This window comes from Necator americanus, chromosome II (assembly GCF_031761385.1).
Source record: "Necator americanus strain Aroian chromosome II, whole genome shotgun sequence".
In the NCBI taxonomy this organism is placed as follows: Eukaryota; Metazoa; Nematoda; class Chromadorea; order Rhabditida; family Ancylostomatidae; genus Necator; species Necator americanus.
Window position 1 is genome coordinate 41690098 of NC_087372.1, and position 13932 is coordinate 41704029.

Sequence of the window (13932 nt, forward strand, 5' to 3'; positions counted from 1 at the left end):
TCTTCATGTCGTTTTCTTAATTTGCTTGTGGCGATGCTGCTATAGGCCAGAGGAACTAGTGTTTGGCGTCACCAACAGATTTTAGAATTAGCATGAGAATTTAAAAAAAAACAGTATCAAAAACTACTTGCCTGGACGGAAAGTCTTGTCACCATTTGTCATTTTTCTGCTTTATTTTTTCTACTCAGCTTACAATAGAAATTAAAGGCATCACCCACTAAGGAATCTGAGGTGGTACGGATTTCAAGTGGAGTATTCTTATCGTAGATCGTAGATTATGGAGAGGGGTGATTCCGTATTTTTCTCCCTGTATCATGCTGCTTTTTACGACGGCTTATGTTGCAATGCGCAAACTTTGCGCTCCGCCCAACCCCGTACCGCATGTGATTCGTCGAAAACCCATTCGGACGAATCGCAGGCGGAGAGCGGCGCAAGGGTGGTGCGCTGCAATTGAGGACGTCGTAAGAAACAGCGTTCCGGGGTTGTCCGTTCCCGCTGATACAGGAAGAAATGGACGGAATCACCACCCTCTCCATAATCTACCATCCCGTATGCAAACACTACACCTGAAATCCGTACCACCTCAGATGCGTGGGATGATGCCTTTAATCAATAATATAATCACCATTATTAATTACAACAGTGCCCCACCTAGTGGGCAGGTCAGTGATCCCTTCCTCCCAGAACTGGGGAGACTGGGTTCTCTCGAAGCGCTTCGGTGGAGCGTGATAAAACCCTCGCTGGCACTACCTATCACTTATCACCGCTGCAGTTCGCGACGTTTGCTTCCACCGCACCGTTTCGAGCACGTACGCAAATGCAACCGCAACTACACCTGTGATTCAAGTCGTTTTGACCCGGCTATATTTCTTGATTAAATAATAGCTAATGCTTAGGCGTTATCACCTTGGTCAGAGTCAGGAAAAACAGCACCTTTAGTTAAGAATTTTATGTATAGAGTATCCAGTAGATGTAAAAAGTCAGTAGTTCCCAGACAAGTCTTATACTAAGTTATCGAGTCCGGAGCGATGAAAGGATTGGTTAGCCTAGGACTGTTCCGAAACACTGATCACCGTGCAGTCGTGACGGAACCTCTTACTAGTACATACGCTACTCAGATCCCATACTCACAAGTCACATTGTTGTTCGGAACTGGTCTGTTCAAGATGTGGTCATATGAAAAGAAGTAGAGTACGAATTTTGTGATTCAATAAACTTCATGAGCAATGACTTTTGCAGGTGTTTTTTTCTTGCAGAACGTTGCACGTATAGTTTACAACACGGTGTTCGTGGCAGTGACGTTTGGGACCACTTCCTGAGTTGTGACAAAACATACGGATGGACGGTGTTGAAGCTGAAGGTGTGTAGAAAAGGATTTCTAGAACATAATTTGTCTTCTGGCATATCACTTGTTGTGAACGGCCAAGCTGTGAAAATATAGAAATTAGCCAGAATATTGTTACGTCATTCAGAACAGCGAGGAACGTTCTGCTGACCAACGTCGCGACGATTTCATGCTAGTGTCGAGTATTAATGTTACGTCAAATGATGGAGTAAGTTACGCACTTAGATTTTTTGTTACATGCATTTCCAGTAGGGCGGGTGTGGCGCAGTCGGTCAGAAGTCCGCTGTAGCCACACGATCGATGGTTCGAAACCGCCCTAGTGTAAACCAAGCCTTTCATCCCTCTAGGGTGGATAAATTAGCACTAAACTTGTCTACGTGGATAAAAACACTGACTTGTTTATCGGCTAGCCCTGCAAGGCCAACACGCGTTCCAAAACCTCAACGATTACGAATTGCAGTAAAACAGGCTGGCGCATTCCAAATAGATGGATACACCAGCGACTTCAACCTTTATCTTTTTATGTTTTCATTCGTTCATTTTTATTCCATCCTCGGACGTTTCTGTTTAGTTCAATCAATTAGCACGAAATTTCCGCTTATTTGGCATATTGCAGGCCAAAGAGCTCTTTCGAGTCGTGCTTCGGGACAAAAGGATTGAAAGAGATGGACTACATATAGTTTTTTATTTGATAGCTGTTGCTATTGATCAAAGTGGGATTTCATCGAGCTTTCCGAATGCTGATATGCATGTATTCAGAACTATGGATCAGTGTTTTTGTGAACATCCTGTTTCTAGCCTCTCCTTTGGAGGAGGAACGACATCGCGAGGACTCGAGACAAAGCGAAGTTGGAGAGTTTAAAAGCTTTGAAAAGAAGGAGACACCGATTAAGCAGAATAACGACGATACGATTAGGGAAAGAATGTTAGTATGATAGCGTACACTTCTTATTTTTTGAAATACATGATTCTCGAGGCATCCTTTTTGTAAACTGGAAGTCTTCGCTGGTCTTAGCACCAATTATGCCGTAATATTTTTGCTGTTGTTGTTGCTTTTGCTCTCCTATCCAAACCCCTTTCCTGAGGTTTCGTGTTTAGTTCCCATTTTACTTTCATCATCATTCCCTTTAGCGATGACGACACGATGGGAGATGGAAATTTCTCAACATCATCTAGACGACGTTTCTCAAGTGGTGGCCATCTTTACGCAGTTACGTCAGCATTTGTTGCGAATAAACCCCAGAATTTAGGTCCGTGGGAATGAACCTTAGTTTTTAGCATGCACATCACTAATGGCAAAACTATTAATTGCAATTTTCATTATCAGATGCGGAGTCTATTTTGAACTCTCCACGCTGCAGCGAAAGTTTCATGAAAGGGGCCGAGTCAGACGGAGACGTTCACAGAGTGGCCATCCAGGGAATAGCTCCTAGACGTCACAGAAAACCAGGTTGTAGTGAAGGTATATTATTATATCCAGTTGTTCATGACATCATGAAATGTTCCGTTTTTGTTCACTTATTAAGTCGGCTAGTACCCAAATACGGTCGTAATTTGCTTTGAACAAGTACATGAAGACGTCTCCTAGTAACCTAGATGACTTATAATTGGTTGGAGTTTGCTGCAGGATCTGTAGTTACGGGAATTTTCAGATGGCACGATACCTGGGGAACATGTGACGTATGTGCACTTTCTCAGCGGTCGTCAAAGAATACTACAAAAAGTATGATCGTAATGATTTCGGCCTCATGTGTTCTATATACTCAACAACATTTCAGGAAGTAGAAGATGCTGTCTCGCAGTACAGCACCCAGCTAGCCGATTGCGTGAAAGAGGCCGAGTTTTTGTGCAGACGTGCTATTATGTGGAAACAGGTAAATTTACAGAATTGCAGTTGCGAGTTTGCGCTTATAAACAGTCAGGGCACAAAATTCTCTGAATGTTAAGCAGTAGACTCACTGTTGCTTGATCTCACCAAATAAAGATGGTACAATTATTAGGTGCGATATTACATGACGAGATGTGGGAGGTTTGTCTGACAAAAAATGTCGTGGGCTGAGCTTCTCTCTAGTGAATCAAACGAATAACACGACATACGTGCGTAATTAATAGTGTTCTCTCTTGTTTTGCCCATCCAAATCAACAGTGAAGAATACCAACTATAAAGTTTGCAAGAATTAGATTGCTCGCGCACTGCCACTGTCTACTGCCAACGATCAAGTACACCGAAGACAGCTCGCAACTCGTAACATCATCAAAGTGGTTCGTGGCCATATAAAGATGTAGCCGTTTTTCTGGGCCTGAACAAATTAGAGGGGAAAGTCGGTAGAAAGAAACACCCCCACAATGTATTTTCCAGTAACAAGGCTGCTGGCAGTTGGTTGAATTGGCGCGAAGTCAAAAAGGATGCAAAACCACTATTAAGCCGCATATATGAACCAGCTGTCATTCACTAAGCACATGACTGGCAAAAATGACGTTAAAAGCAAAGCAGAAGAAACCGCCAATCAGGACAAATGTTGAAGAATATTAATGAGAATTTTCAGTTTCTAATCATCGCCAGTAAGAGCAAAAGCACTCAGAATCGCCTTTTCATGTCTATGTAAGACTGTATATGCATGGATCCGTGGTGGTTCCGCTCATCTCTTCCTAATCGTTGTAAAAAAAGTCGTGGGAGCCGCTTTAGTTTTTGCAAAGTGCGTTAGAACGCTTCTCTATGTACACGCTCCGGCCCCTCCTCCCTCCACCTCCCCGCCCCGCAGCCTGTTCGATGGTTTCACTTGAATAGGTTGAATAGCATGGTCAGGAGACATCACTGATTTTCAACCGCTTGCACGTGGATGCCGGGCATGCGCAAGGTTGGTGCAAACACCACGAATCCCGTAGTCTACAATCCCATCTCTAGCCCTTTCCGCTGATTTCCTCGATACGTCAGATTCGTGATATGCTGTTTTTAATCACCTCACTTCGTCTCTAAATACTCTTCTGCTTGCTTGCACATTTCTCCCAGATTGGTAGAAAAGTGCATAGACGTGGCTTGTTTTCACTACTCTCCGTCATCTATTAATAAACATTTTTGAAGAAGATAATGAACTTTTGGTACGGTACGTTTTTCTTCAAAAATCTGAGAGGTTTCAAAAGAGCATAAAGTGAATTGATACATATTGAAATCTATAGCTAACAAGACAAATTCAAAATTTTTATCTCTCTCTCTGTTCTGTTTTATACGATGGTTCTGACTATTTGACGAAGAATACAGATCTTAATAGGCTCATTACTCACTTTCCCCAGTTGTGCATATTGCACTTCAGTTTTCAGTGAGTGTTTAGGTGTTGTTGCGAAAACCTGGTCGTCCTACACAACCAACCACAGCGTTTAGTAGTATCCTCCTTGGTTCGAATCCAAATAGGTAAAGACAATGGTTTGCCGAGTGTCAGCAACCAACGTTCATTTCTTTAAAGAAGCCTGGATCCATGGCAGCCGCTAAGGTCAGTATTACATCATGATGCGATGAAACCATCAGAGTTGAAGACACTAATTCATGTGGTTGGTCGAATCTACATGGAAAGCAGAGAACCGAGGTGAAACTGGTTTTCTCAACCTTTGCTCTGTTTTCTGTTGTTTTCACACTTGTCTTATGCACACTTTTTGCCAGGCTTCGAGAATTATTGAAAGGGTCGAACTGCGCCAGGCTTTGCCGGTTTCTATTTGCTCGCTTTGGACCGGATAGATGTCGATTTTTTGAGTTCCCAAATTCGACTGAGAAGGTTTGCCATTTTCATCTCTTGGTGTGAGCTTTGTTTTATCCATTCGTTCATTCATTCATTAGTTTCTTACCGTCTTTTGCGTTCAATATACTCATATTTTACGATGTATTCATTCACAAACTCATTGCTTTATTTCGTTCTGTCTTTCAACGATGTTTGCATGTGACTAGATTTTTCTTTGTCAGTCTTTCCTGCAAACGAGGTTATCACCGAATATTCTAGAACATTTCAGTGTTTGATTTTAACCAACCCGGATTTGGATGCTATGTTTCTCATCGAGTGTGCAAGTGAGGTAACTCCCATCCTTAGTGTTCTACTGAAAGAGCCAAATCTTGTAGAAAATACACAAGATGAGTCAAAGCTTTTCCGGTGAGCTTTTTTTTTCTCTTCTACTTGCAAAAGGTCTCTCTTCAACTTATATGAAATAGTTGTTTCAGACAGCATCGCCTTGATGTAGCATTTGATGATTTGGTTGCGTGCGTCACAGCATTTCTGTGGACAGATCTTTTGCAGAAACCACCGGGGACACAGTAGTGCGTTAGGATGGTGACAAAATAAGGCAGTGTCTATGTAGGCGGATTTTGCTAAGTAACATTTGGACTAGGGACTTCACAGAGTAACTATCTATTTATTGGACAGTTGTATTGTTATTGACAGGTTACGCCCGTTTTCATCGTGTTTTTTTTTAAATCAGCATATATGTCGATATTTGCTTGTGAGAAACATACGTTTTATTTCTTGATATTGTGCTAGTCGTTTAATTTCAGAATGATTTTCTGTAATGCAGTAATCACCATGATCATGATCAATCATCAGTTAATTATTGCTCATCTTTAAGTAAAAGAACCATTTTGAATGCGAAAATGAAGCAATCTCTACAATCGAATCATTCAAAGACCATGTGACGATATTTTACGATATCACAATACTCGTTCAATGAGACCTACATCTAACTGCAGAAGTTTCGAGGGTGGTTCTAAAAGTTATAGCTTTTCATGTCAGTCTCTTTTTTTTGGCACCTCACTAGAAATCTCCTCGAAATCACACTACAACATAGAGCGCAAAATTCTCCTAGTCTCACACAAGTTCTTACGAACACTCAAGTTCAACTGTACCTCAAACTTGAGTAGTTGAACTACTTCATGTGCAGCTGGGTACAGTTGTGTCCGAACGACATAAAGCTCGAGCATAACCGCTTACGCAGGTGCACCGAGCTTCATATCGTTTGACCCGACTATGTATATGCCGTTAGCCTTCTATGTGCTTGCATTGTGCAGGAATTTCAGAGCAAAGTGTATAGTTAATCTTGCGAGGCAACATTTGAAAGGTGAAGTGGAGCAATAGCACCTAAGTGTACGATGATCAGGAACGACGACATGCGAGAAAGAGGTGAATCATTGCGAAAAGCGACGATCAGGGTTCCTCTTTTGTAACCTATGGAATGAAACATGACCGTTGGGGGCAACGATGCTGATCACGAAAATGCATAACTTGTTCATGACGACTTTCAACAACGATCGACTTTATGCGTCCTTGCATTTACACTGATTGCGGATGTTGATATGTCGTGGACAACACATTAAGGCAGTTGCCAGTGTTGTTAATATTGATATATTTTTGAAATGTAGACGGTGAAAATTCTTTCATGTATGCTGAGAAACTTTCAAAGATAATCTGGGGATTTTTGTGATTTTGTTGTCGAATTTTTAGCTCGTATTTCGTAGTTTTTGAGTACGCGTTGCTTTTCACATTAGTTTTTGTGCTTAAGGAAACAGTGTGACCAGCAGGAGAGACCGGCAAGACCAGCACTTCGCGTTCATTCGTTCGTTCAATAGTAAAGGATGGGGTGCATGACGTACTAGCCCAACTTGGGATGCGCCAATGCGTTCAAATTCAGATCAGAATCTTTTGAGGTTCATGATCACCAATTCGGAGTACAAAATGACCTGTGGGAGCCAAGAGATGTATGAAGTCAGTGTTTTTTGGCTTTACAGCAAGTTTAGTACTAATTGGTCGATCCCTGAGGGATTTAGAGCTTGGACGACCTAGCGCGGTTTTGAACTATCGATATGAGTAGGTGAATGGAGTGAAATGCATGAGGGCTAGTATAGTGCAACCGCTAAATAGGTTAGGATGCGACAGCACAGCAGGACAGACATTTGGATGGTTCGAAACCGCGCTGAAGTCCAGCAATCCCTTCATTCCTCGACCAGTTAGTGCTTGTCTGGATGGATAAGACACTGAATTGATGCATTGGGTAACTTTATAGGCTGTAGATGCATACAGAAACGTCAAACGATTCTGAATTGATGTCAAATGTGTAAACGCATCCCGGGTGCTGATCAACGCCGTGCGTTATATCCTCTGTTACAGCAAGCAATTCGTGAGTTAGTAATCCTCTGAACCATCATTTTTGTTAAATTTTGAGTTCTCATGAATCTTTTCCTCCGTTTTTCGTTTTCTACGAGAAAACCTAATAAAAACTCTGATGTCTGAATGTGAAGAATTTTAACAAATATTCGTGAACCTTCTGAAATCTCTAAATTTCTTCTTTCCTTACTCAGTTAGTCCTCACACTCACCGGTTCTTGTTTTGAGGTTCACTTTCACTTGCATTTAGACTCGCTTCATACCATTCTGCCCATTGCGTCAAAATGTGAATAGAAGTGTATTCTTAAAAAATACGACAAAATGGTGAAAATTGAAAGAAATGTGGAAAAAAGTGGTAACTATTTGTTAAACACAGCAATCTACTTTAGAGTACAAGACAAGAAACCTTTTCCCAAAAAGTAAAGTGTACGAAATGTTCCGAATTGAATCAGATCAGATATTTCCCGTCTTCACAATCAACTGTTGCGTATCGGAAATGGGAGGTGCTACTTTTGGCTTCTGATACGAAATTACGCACCTGAACTGGAATTGAATCGAACGTTATACAAGTGTCATTGCTTTCATTTGATGAGCTATCTTGACTATCAACACTGCACAATGTCCGAAATCCCCTAGGACAATGTGTAATGCCAAACCGTCTGTGTCATATTTTGGAAAGTTCTGTTGCGCAAAGAGATCGTGAGCGCACCCTCTCCTCGTTTTTGTTCTCTTTCTACAAAACAAAGCCAAAAAGCTCAATATTCTTGCACTTGGATTGACACGAAGATTCTTTGTTATTTCGTCTTCAAATTGTTCAAGTTTGATTGAACCACATTTACAAACATCTTTCGATGATGAAATATGTCTTAAATCAAAAATTTACTTGTAAGGGTTATTCTGGAAAATTATTTAATCTTTGCAACGTATTTATCTGCGTAAGATCCGGAAGGAGCCAAAGAGCGAGGTCAGTGACATATCTTGTGCCTTCTGTTTCTATTCACAGTTTGTGGTTTTTCTAACCATAGACTAACCATGAGCCTAACTCACTCTTACCCATAACTCACAGACATAAGATCGCTCGTACTTTCATTACATTTAGGAAAATAATCATGGATGTGTTACTTACCGCATAGCAATCTGCATCTGTTATATTGTATTGGAGGGCAAATTTGCCACCTTCGTTTTTGACCTCCTGGATGATGTTATTCTTATTGTATCGAACTCCTTTAGTGCTAGCGATGTCTTCAAACTGGAACGTTATTGTAACGAAATTTTTCCACGTCTTTCAGTTTTTGCTCTGCTCACAGTCAAGATAGTCAGAAGAAGGAGTTCATCATGCAACCTATCCCTCAGGGTACCTGTTTCTGACAGTTCATTGCTCCACACTGTTCTAGTTTGTGGTAAGTATCGGAGGCCAACTTACCATTGCATCTGCAACCTTATAGTGGAGGTAGTTCTGAGTTGCGTCGTACTTCTCGTTACTGATCACAGTAACAACAACTTCTTCGATCGCACGTTTACGTCGCCCCACTGCAGTAGAGGTCACTGTTGGAAGTACTGTTTGCATTGTAGTTGGAGAACACGCCTGTAAATGGTAATGTTCTGACTTTGGTCATCCGGATAGTGTCCTCCGAAATGAACATCTTCCAAACAGTAACACTACTAGAGAACGCCCGAGTAAAATTTATTGTTGTAGTGAATCTCAACCACCGATGTCGAGTTTAAGAAGCATTTAGAAATGATCGTTTTCTCTGACTTTGGTCGTCTGTCGTCATCTACAGGGACGTCTTCGCTTAGCTAGCATTGTCTCGGTAAGATACTGCAATGGACACAATGGACAACATTGACGACGAATGCTGTAGAAATTATCTTCACGACTGTACTACGAAAAAGACCAAGAGTTTTAAAACTATCATAGCATAACACAAGACGTGGAAGGTTGCGCACACACCACACACACACACACTGCTGTGTTTCACTTTCGTCGACCTAAGTATGCCTTCAATTCAGATAATAAGGAAGCGGCAATGCAAGCCAAGGCGAGCAACTAGTACGTTTTACTGCGACATTACATACTATCGACGAACGACGACTTCGACAGCTGTACAGTTTCGCCGTTCTATAAGATCAGCACCCACGTGAAGAGAGCGGTTCGACATGATGACAGACTCTCACTCAAAATACTCAGTCTCCTGAACGCAATGCGAGGATTGGAATGAGATAACATGAAATTAGAAGTTGGTGGCAGACAGTGATCATCCTAATTTCGTCGGCAAATATGAGTCAGTTGGAGGAAAGCTAGTCGAATTTGATGAAGCATGTAGAATAACCGGTACCTAGCTGAACCTTGAAGAAACGATGTTTATGAAGGACAGATGGGTTCCTGATACCCCATGCACAAATACACCCGAGTGTTTCTGTGTAATATAAGATCAGAAAATCAACGTGATGAACGATCTGACCCCTGAAGTTAGCAGGAGGAGGCGAACAACTTGGGGAACGTACAAGAGCTTCGAGTATATAGGGGAGAAATCGTGCAGCTCCATGCTCACCTATTCAACACCACTATTCTTTCTGCGTTGACCTACTTCTTCGAGGCTTTAGCGTTTCGAACGCAGGTGAAAAAGGGGATTCAAAGTTCAGATTCACGTCAACGAATGAAAATTAAAGATGCTTCCATTCCATTGATTCCATTCACCACCTAGAAGCATTCCTTTCAATGACTTGACATGCGCAAATCAAGAATGAAGACTTTCAAAAACGAAGATAAATTATTATTGAAGAAAATTATTTTAGGAGGTTTCAACCAATTAAGAAAAGAACTTTATAAAAATGCAATAAGTGCTAAAGGGAAATAACCACATCAAATTTTGCGAAAATAAAGTTTTACCGTTCTGAAGACTTTGCAATTAGCAAGTATTTACTAGAGTATTTACTAGTAGATTATAGGAAGGAGGGTGATTCTGTCCATTTCTTCCCAACTGCCGTAAAAAACGGCCCGGAATATCCTGCGCGGGCACAAGGCTGGCGCGCTCCAGTCGAACTCGTTGCAGAAAATAGCGCTCCGGCGCGCTCGAAGTAGCATCTTTCGGGCCGTTTTTTAACGGCAATTAGGAAGAAATGAACGGAATCACCCTCCTCCCCATAATCTACGACTCCGTATAGGCATAACCCACTTGAAACGCACATCACCTAAGATTCGTGAGGTGCACCGGACACATGATGCGATAATCGTTGGATCATAGGTGTTAGCGACTGGATTCCACATGAAACACACTGCAGGAAGATCCGATGGTCAGACGTCTTCAGAAGCTCTTAAAGAAAAATACGATGCTCTTTGATTCCTTGGTGAACAGAGAAGCGGGCAATCTTTACAGGTGATTGAGAGAAATATTGAATATAGAAGTAGTGTTGACGCCCGCTCCAACAAATCGACGAACAACGTGAGCGCGGGTGCCACTGTGTTAACAGTGTTGTTTGTTCATATGCTCTGAACAGTTAGACTTGTCCCACCTATGGAACTGAACGCTTTTCATGGATGTTAATAGGTAAAGCGACAGGAAAACAAAGAGTACTTTCTGTGGATTCGCGGAAACAACATGTCCCCTCGAAACAGATAATCTTTTTTGAGTGCACCTCATGTCAAATATACCAAAGCTTAAACCTTGTGCGACAGCGGAATTGATCTTTCACGTTCCTATGTCTGTAAATGTTCGAAGATGGACTTGCTCAGTAAATTAATATCGAACAAAGCAACCTACCCAGGTGACGGCAGCTAAGAGAAGGAGAATGAAGAGCTGCATTGTACACTCTTCTTTCGAACTCTTGCCGCCTGTTCGCTGTCTGATATATATATTCGTTGTGACCACCCGGCAAACAATTCGATACACAATTACAGTGCGAAATTCGGGTATTCGAAAGCAATGGGGCGCAACGTGCGGCCATCGTTTCTTACGTGTAACGGCTAAATCAGAACCATAGAACAGTTCGCTGTACGGTTGGATTTCTCGAAATCCTTACAATAGATTCGGATATTTGCTACTCATAAGGCTAACTAATAATTCTTATGTCACATTGGACTACATAACTATAAGCTCCTATTCATTTAAGTCTTCTTTTTTTCTATAATTTTCTGCTTCCTGTTTAGAAAGGATTTCTTTCACTGGTCATGAAGTTACATCCAGTTCGAAACATAGCCATAATTTTTAGTCACATAGAGGCTGTTAGTGCTTTTTTTCCTTGAACTGAACCGATATCAACGATCTTGAAGTTATCGCCGTGAAGTTCAATTTCACTTGTTGGTAACAGTTGTACTTATATTTTACAGCGCAGCATGTTAATACGAAGCGTTTCTTTTATTTGTTACGAGAATGGCACTTACATTTTGCTGCAAATATGTTGTTTTATAGCTGCAATACAGTGGATGTATTGTATTTCCACAGAAACGCTGTGATTGAACTAAGCGAAATTTCCTTTTTTATGACATAAGTCTTTCCAACATCTTTACGATTCTTACTCAGATATTTAAATGGTCGTTTTCAATAATTGTTTCCGCTCCAGCACGGTTGAGGGTCTAAGTCCTTGAACTACATCCAGCTGAAATCAGCCTGTCCATTCGTGTTGCATGAAGGCGAATCACAACTCTTGGATTCACACTTATGTTCGACTTTCGAAGATCGACTAGGTGTTGTATACGCCATTTAAACTTCAGAATACACACTTTAAGCGCTCTCTGATCAATGACGAGATTCTTGGGCATGTCTGCCTATATCTTCATTTCGTAGGAAGAACTGTTGTCGTGAATCGATGTATGAGTTCGATTTGTGATTGCTTGGTCCCGATCGTAGTTTCCGTGACGAGCGCAAAGGCTGCTCACGTTGCTTTCGCTTTTCTATTTAGTTGTTTCTTTAAATCGTTCTTTTATTAACAGAGCAACACGCTCAAATGGGAAGCTTTCAGGTTATTTTTCTCCGTTTTCACAGTCTTCTTCATGGACGTAGTATTCGTATACGGAATCATGGATTATGGAGGTGGGTGATTCCGTCCATTTCTTGTTAACTGGTGTAAAAAAAACGGCCCGGTAGATGCGGCATTGAACACGGCTGGCGCGTTCCAATCGAACTCGTAGAAAATAGCGCGCAAGAACGCTCGAAGCCGTATCTTCCGGGCCGTTTTTTACGGCAGTTAGGAAGAAATGGACGAAATCACCCTTCTCTCAATAATCTACGATCCCGTATACGAATACTACACCTGAAATCCGTACCACTCCAGATTCGTGGGGTGATGCCTTTAACTATTAGGGCGTTCGGAAAGTATCTGCCGAAATACGACAAAATTTCAAAACAACACAACTTTTTAACAACATTTTATTATTCGACGAAATAATCTCCATCAACATCGGCAACCTTCTGCCAACGTCTCACAAGATCACAGATTCCTTTGGCGAAGAACTCCGGCGATTTGGAGGCGAAGAAATCCCGAAGGTCATTTTCGAAGTGGTCACGATCATCGTAGCGTTTCGCATCCAGGTGATGCTGAAGCGATCGAAAGAGGTGGTAATCGCTGGGGGCCAGATCCGGGCTGTACGGTGGGTGCGGTAGAATTTCCTATCCAAGCTCCAGAATTTTCGCGAACATTGACGAGCTTCGGGTGCTCATTGCGGATTTTGTTGGCCAGTCTTTGCAGTTGAGCGCAGTAGACCTCGGAAGTGACTGTCGTGTTGTCCGGCAGCAGTTCGTAACGGTAGATTCCATGAACTCCCCACCAGACGCTCAGCATGACCTTCTTCTCATGGATTTCACCTTTCACTGGATGCATGATCTGCTTACCTTGATAAGTAGCAGTTGGTTTATTCACGTGCACGAACATGCACCAAAAAGTAAAAAGAAAACACATTTGCTTAAGTCAGAACCTTTAACCTGCATGTGTGTAAGATGAAATTGCAGAGAACAGAGAGACGGACTTACGGCAACGAAATGGCACCGGAGAGCGATAATATAAGTGAGGCGGTTCCTATAGCATCGTGCTGGTGCGCAAAAAAGCTTCTAAATTTGGTCAGATGAGTCCCTCTGCGTCAAATTGGTGCGTCGGAGCCAAAAGCGCTGGAATAGGTTGAGACAGATCCAGCGGCGTAGAATAAGTGTACTAGCGGCGTAGAATAAGTGCACCAGCTGCAGAAAGCATTAGTACCCCGCAATAGCTTCAACGGATTTGTTATAAAAGTGGATGAGCACTTTATAACCATAGTACATATGAGTAAAAACTGCATATTTCACTAAAATGTACTCCTCCGCATATCCCTTACCTTGTACGTGTACTTCATCAGGCTGGTAATATTCTTCATTCAGAAAATGGAAACAGCTGTTCAAAGTAACTAACAGTTTACGTGATCAGACGCAGGGGGTTATCTTTATCAGTGTGATGATGAATCGTTGCTGAACAATGTCGAGAA

General features: G+C 41.8%; 3 protein-coding genes across 4 annotated transcripts in view; 1 reads left to right on the top strand and 2 right to left on the bottom strand.

Annotated features, from left to right (window-relative positions):
- Nucleotides 1-5646, top strand: part of RB195_021011 (uncharacterized protein) — a gene marked incomplete at both ends in the record, with an annotated part of 75662 nt that extends 70016 nt beyond the window's left edge. The window contains 13 exons of the mRNA XM_064189630.1: nucleotides 1257-1360; nucleotides 1473-1553; nucleotides 1962-2058; nucleotides 2144-2270; nucleotides 2477-2595; nucleotides 2673-2807; nucleotides 2998-3068; nucleotides 3124-3219; nucleotides 4675-4754; nucleotides 4807-4926; nucleotides 5001-5112; nucleotides 5345-5481; nucleotides 5550-5646. Of these exons, the coding sequence (XP_064045511.1) occupies nucleotides 1257-1360; nucleotides 1473-1553; nucleotides 1962-2058; nucleotides 2144-2270; nucleotides 2477-2595; nucleotides 2673-2807; nucleotides 2998-3068; nucleotides 3124-3219; nucleotides 4675-4754; nucleotides 4807-4926; nucleotides 5001-5112; nucleotides 5345-5481; nucleotides 5550-5646 (1376 nt within the window). The remainder of the gene's footprint in view (nucleotides 1-1256; nucleotides 1361-1472; nucleotides 1554-1961; nucleotides 2059-2143; nucleotides 2271-2476; nucleotides 2596-2672; nucleotides 2808-2997; nucleotides 3069-3123; nucleotides 3220-4674; nucleotides 4755-4806; nucleotides 4927-5000; nucleotides 5113-5344; nucleotides 5482-5549) is intronic.
- Nucleotides 5647-7929: 2283 nt separating this feature from the next.
- Nucleotides 7930-13824, bottom strand: RB195_021012 (uncharacterized protein; the record flags this gene model as incomplete). 2 transcript variants are annotated; one of them, XM_064189632.1, is made up of 7 exons in its annotated part: nucleotides 7930-8019; nucleotides 8608-8730; nucleotides 8905-9066; nucleotides 12887-13015; nucleotides 13116-13309; nucleotides 13448-13493; nucleotides 13786-13824. In XM_064189632.1, the coding sequence occupies 7 exons, from the start codon at nucleotides 13822-13824 to the stop codon at nucleotides 7930-7932; spliced, it is 783 nt and encodes a 260-aa protein (XP_064045512.1). The 2 variants fall into 2 exon arrangements, with proteins under 2 accessions (XP_064045512.1, XP_064045513.1); XM_064189631.1 differs by lacking the exons at nucleotides 12887-13015; nucleotides 13116-13309; nucleotides 13448-13493; nucleotides 13786-13824 and having other exon boundaries at nucleotides 8905-9048.
- RB195_021013 (uncharacterized protein) lies at nucleotides 12987-13298 on the bottom strand (the record flags this gene model as incomplete). Its single annotated transcript, XM_064189633.1, has 1 exon — nucleotides 12987-13298. The coding sequence occupies one exon, from the start codon at nucleotides 13296-13298 to the stop codon at nucleotides 12987-12989; it is 312 nt and encodes a 103-aa protein (XP_064045514.1).
- Nucleotides 13825-13932: the final 108 nt, after the last annotated feature.